The 5,671-nt window shown below is 31.0% G+C and overlaps 1 protein-coding gene across 1 annotated transcript; it reads left to right on the top strand.

The window, feature by feature from the left end:
- Window positions 1-858: 858 nt before the first annotated feature.
- On the top strand, window positions 859-3,741 carry LOC110032566 (LRR receptor-like serine/threonine-protein kinase GSO1). The gene has a single exon (XM_020736234.1). The coding sequence runs from the start codon at window positions 859-861 to the stop codon at window positions 3,739-3,741; it is 2,883 nt and encodes a 960-aa protein (XP_020591893.1).
- Window positions 3,742-5,671: the final 1,930 nt, after the last annotated feature.

The raw sequence follows: 5,671 nt of genomic DNA, 5'->3' as shown, positions 1-5,671 counted from the left end.
AAAATTAAGTTTATGAATAGGTCTTTCCGCCGATATTAGAGAAGTTCCTTGTGTCGTGATCAATGCATTAAGTCAGTCTAATTTAGGGTGCAACAAAGTCAAATCAACCCATGAATCAGCTCGAGTTAACTCATAATTCAACTAATATTTTTCAAAATTATATTAATAAAAAATACATTAAGATATACATTAAAAATTAATATTTTTATCGGCCATAGCAATGCAACACCTTCGTTATCAATGCAGTAAGTCAGTTAATGCCGTAAGTCACTCAACTATGTTGGCTAAGACTTGTGTTATTTAAAACATAATATATCAAATAATTAATTACAAGGGAAATTACATATGTACCACACAATTCTTATGAATTTATATATCTAACACGTGCAATTTGATATTTTCATTTAAAACACTTCGGTGATATATATTTATGCATACAAATATGCATTCGATCATTTTTAAGAAGTTAGTAAGAATGATATTTTTAATGTAATGTTAAATATTAAAGTTTAGGTGTTAGATATGTAAATAAATAAGAATTGTGTGGTATGAATGTAAATGCCCCTTTTTTTAAATATTGCTCATAGAGACTTATTTTAAATGAATTGAAATTAAGACTAAATTATTTAGTACTTTAGGAGTCATAAAGCTTTTTTATACTCCTCATACAAATATTTTATCTCATTAATAATTTTAAAGCCCGATAATTAATTAAATTATGTAATAATAATGCACAGCAGTGGGGGGCATTGATTGAATTCAAATATTATTTAAATTAAGTAATAATAATTAATTAATTTAATGTAATTAGTTTGCTATAAATAGGATAGAGCAAGAGACATAATTATGCTAACTCTGATGGAAAGAGTTCAGTTTTCTCAACTACTACTAATCTTTACTCTATCTTTATATTGCTTGAGAGCGGAAATCAAAGGTGGCTTAGCTACTCGCAAAGTGAGCCAACGTTGCAGTGCTGAGGAAAGAGATGCCCTCCATGATTTTAAGCAAAGTCTATCTGATCCTCACCTCGTTCTCTCGAGTTGGGATATAAAAGAGGATTGTTGCACGTGGAAGGGAGTGAGTTGTAGTAATAAAACCAATCATGTCATCAAACTTGATTTAAACAGGTTATCTGTTTTTCCAGACTTTAAGAATAAGTTTTTATATGCCACATCGTTACACCTGTCTTTTATGTGCTTACGACACTTGCAATATTTGTGCTTGAGTCAAATTATATTCCATCGGACGATGATCCCTCATTCTATTGGTTCCCTCACTAAATTAAACCATCTTGATCTTTCCTTTTCAAGGTTCATTGGAGAAATTCCACCTCATATTGGAAATTTGACAAAACTTAAACTTCTTGATCTTCGTTGTAATTCTCTAGTTGCTTATAACCTCCTATGGATGTCCTGCCTCTTCTCTTTACAATTTCTTGATATGTCATATGTGAATCTAACATTCACTACGAGTTGGTTATATGAGATTAGTGTGCTTCCAACTCTCTCCACTTTATATTTGTCATCATGCAGCCTGCAAACACTTCCGAATTCACTTCCATATTCTAATTTTTCATCAACCATTGAAACATTTGATCTTTCTAATAACCATTTCAATGGAAGTTTGCCAAAATGGTTCGGACAATTTAAAAGATTAAAAGTGTTGTACCTCTATATGAACTTTTTTACTGAACCAATCTCATTTGCCTCTTCAAGCTTATTATGTGATCTCTATGATTTGGGCCTTAGCTATAATTATTTTACAAAATTAAGTGATGATGGGTCTTCTTTAAAATGCAAAGAATATAAAATGACAATCCTGGATATCACCAATAACCAACTGAGCGGCAGCATACCTAAATGGGTTGAAAATATGAAAAATTTAATATTCCTTTATCTTGGAAATAATCAGTTTGATGGACTTATTCCGCAGAGTCTTGGTCAGCTAACTAACTTAGCTATTTTGGGTCTTAGTTCCAATAATTTGCATGGGAGTCTCTCTGAAACTCATTTTGCAAATTTATCACAATTGACACATCTATATCTTTCAGATAATCAGTTGAATTTTAACATGATTAGTCCTAATTGGACTCCACCATTTCAAATTTCTTTTCTTTACCTACGTTCTTGTCTTGTTGGTCCTCAATTCCCACTGTGGCTTCAAAATCAAAAGCTCCTTTTCAAATTAGACCTTTCCGATTGTGGTATTTATGATATCATTCCGAGTTGGTTTTGGAATATATCATCTCAAATAAATTACTTGAACATGTCCCAAAATGCAATTAGAGGTGAACTTCCAGTGTCATTGAATATTGCATCTCAAGCAACTATAGACTTAAGCTCAAATCAATTGGATGGGCATCTTCCTCAGCCAATGAATTTTGTACGTTATGTATTATTTTCAAACAATAAGTTCTCAAGCGGGATTGAGTTATATCTAAATGGGAACATGAGTTGCTTGGAAGTACTTGACCTTTCTCAAAATCATCTCTCAAGTGAAATCCCTAATTCTATATGTCAAATGCCTTTAATAATTCTTCTCGACTTATCACATAACAAACTTTCAGGAGAAATTCCAAAATGCAATGCTAGTGTTTCAAACTATCAGATGTTAAAGCTTATCAGCATGTCATATAACAACTTAAGGGGTTCAATTCCACAATGGATAGGGAACCTTCCAATGTTATTATCATTGCACCTCAACAATAATTTTTTTCAAGGGGAGATGCCATTTTTCAAAAATTACAGCAAGCTTATTACCCTTGACTTGGGAGAAAATTACTTTACAGGAAGCATACCTTCATGGATTGGAGAAAAATTATTGTCCGTAAAGATCTTATGCTTACACTCAAATAAATTTCATGGATCAATTCCCTTGGAGCTATTCAAACTAAAAAATCTACAAATCTTGGATCTTGCAAAAAATTTTCTTTCAGGCTCAATCCCAAAATCTTTTAATTTTCTCAATTCAATGGTCATACCAAATAAGAGACTTGAAACTCTAATTCCTAACGATGGTGTTACATTTCCAATTGAGGGGATCGACATTATGTTTTCCATAAGTCTTACCAACTATCCAAGAATACTTATACCTGATTCAATAATGATCGACGTAAAAGGAATAGTTCGTGAATTCAAAAGCATACTCTCTCTTGTAAACATTATAGATCTTTCTTGTAATAATCTCACCGGTGAAGTTCCTATTGAATTAACGAGCCTTGTTGGATTGATGAGCTTGAATTTATCTAGCAACCAATTCACAGGACAGATACCAAAGAAAATTGGTTTTATGCAAAGCTTAGAAAGTTTGGATCTCTCAATGAATCATTTCTCGGGAGATATTCCACAGAGCATTGTGATGCTTAGTGCATTGAGTTATCTCAACTTATCCTACAATCAATTGTCTGGTACAATCCCGACGGGGACCCAACTTGACACTTTTCAAGAATCAAGTTACTACGGAAATCCAGAACTCTGTGGAAAAACACTACATAAAACTTGTGAAGGTGATGAACATAAATTACATGAGGAAGGAGGCAATTCTCAGGATGATGATGATTTTGGTTTGTTCCTTGGTATGGGACTTGGTTTTGCTGTTGGACTATGGAGTGTATTGGGGGCCTTATTGCTCAAGAGGTCTTGGGCGACCACTTATTTCCAATTCCTTGATAAAGTGATAGATAATATTTATGTATTTGTCAACATAAAAGTGAATCAGTGGTTTAATAATCAAATAACATAATTAAATGATGATCATTTATGTATTTGAGTTAATTCAAAAAGTGTTTTTAGTTACCCCAATGTATATAATATTGTGTTTGACTAATATTTCAATTAAAGTTCTCTGTCTTTCTTGTCCGCATTTCACTTTGAATCATTGAGTTGCATGAGACTATGTTGGTGATAACAGCAGATTAAAGTATTATCAAATCAATTTTTTTTTCCGAGTAATAACATCAGTTAAAGTTATAAATTAAAATTAGCCTATTTTTTTATAAGTAATGATATGTCATCGATCAATTATTTCTAAACTCATATTTATGTTTCATAATAGTAAGATGTTAGGATGTTATATAAAAAGGGTGATAAACTAGAGTATTCTATTAAGTCAAAAAAACCTTTTTTTTATCAAGAAATACGAAACATTATGATAATTGATATCTCATGAATCTTTTTATATGATATAAAAGATTTGGGTGATATATAAGATGTGTAACTACATAGAAATTGCATGTAAATGCCATTTTTTAAATCTAATTATGTGCCGGGAAGATAATCACACAAAATTAAAATTCACTTTTCTTATGTTTATGACATCGCATAATGCAAGAATATGAGATTTTCAATTGATGTATTTATTTATTTTTATTTTTTTGGAAGATTTACATTTATACAACTCAATTCCTATGTTTTTATATATCTAACACTTAAACTTCACTTTTAACATATATAAAACCTTATTTATTTCACTTTTTAAAAGTTAAAATGGTGGTATAAACGTAAAATAAAAAATGTTGGTGTAAGGTAAGTAAATAATAATATCCCGTACGATTTAACATTAATGTAAACTATAAGTGAAGACTTAATAGATTATAAGCAACATTATAGGCTACACACAAGAATAAACAAAAATTAAATCTATTTAATTAGTTTAATACTTAATTCAAATAAATAGCAATCTTCACTTTGATTCAAGTATTAGACAAGCATAGCCCCTCTTTCTCTTTGCACCTCCTTAACTAGAAGGTCTACCTACCCAATGCAAAGTCGGGCGATACTAGAATTTAGTTTCATAGACAAGGAAAGCCCCTCTTTCTCCAATTATAATTACATTGCGAAAAATGTAATTTGGCAAAAAATGTAATTTGTCCTTCTCTATGTTCCTTATTATAACTCTCCCAATAATATATATGATTTAACCCAAATTTTCTACTCAAATTGACTATTAATTAAAATTTGTACATCTATTATCACTTAACTGTTGTCACTAGCTATTACTATATCATCAACATATAAAACAAATATATAACATTGCTCTACAAAAACCTTTTATAATAAACACACATGTCATAAACACTCCTCTTGTAAGAATTATGAATTGTCAATAAATAAATTTCTTGTACGATTATTGTGAAGACTTTTGTAACAAATATAAAGATTTTCTACGATGACAAACTTTGTTTCCTGATCAAATCTATCCCTCTAACTAGCTTATGTAGATAACCTCCTCAGGTTCTCCATGTAGGAAAGGCATTTCTTAATCCATTTGTTTGAGCTCTAGATCAAGAGAAAAAATAACTCTGATCAAAGTCAGCTTTCGAATAGATGAGAAAATCTCATTGAAATATATTTCTTCCTTCCAAGTGATTCCCTTGGTCACTAATTGAGCCTTACATCTCTCTTCCTCAACATCTAAAATACCATTTTGTCACTTACATATTCATTTGCAACCCACTATCAATTTATTTTTTTATTTTTTCACAAGTTCCCAAGTAAAGTTATTTTCCAATCATCCATCGTCTATTTTCAGGATTTTTTTTTATCATCGTTGTTCATTACTTGAGAGAGGGAAGTGAAAGCGGCTTAAATATTAGCAAACCGCACAACCATTGCATCATTTAAGAAAGAGATACCCTCCTCGATTTTAAGCGAAGTCAACTTGATCCTCACCA

This window comes from Phalaenopsis equestris, unplaced genomic scaffold, assembly GCF_001263595.1.
Source record: "Phalaenopsis equestris unplaced genomic scaffold, ASM126359v1 Scaffold000973, whole genome shotgun sequence".
In the NCBI taxonomy this organism is placed as follows: domain Eukaryota; kingdom Viridiplantae; phylum Streptophyta; class Magnoliopsida; order Asparagales; family Orchidaceae; genus Phalaenopsis; species Phalaenopsis equestris.
Note: the sequence above shows the minus strand (reverse complement) of the source record. Positions and strands in the feature narration are given on the sequence as shown.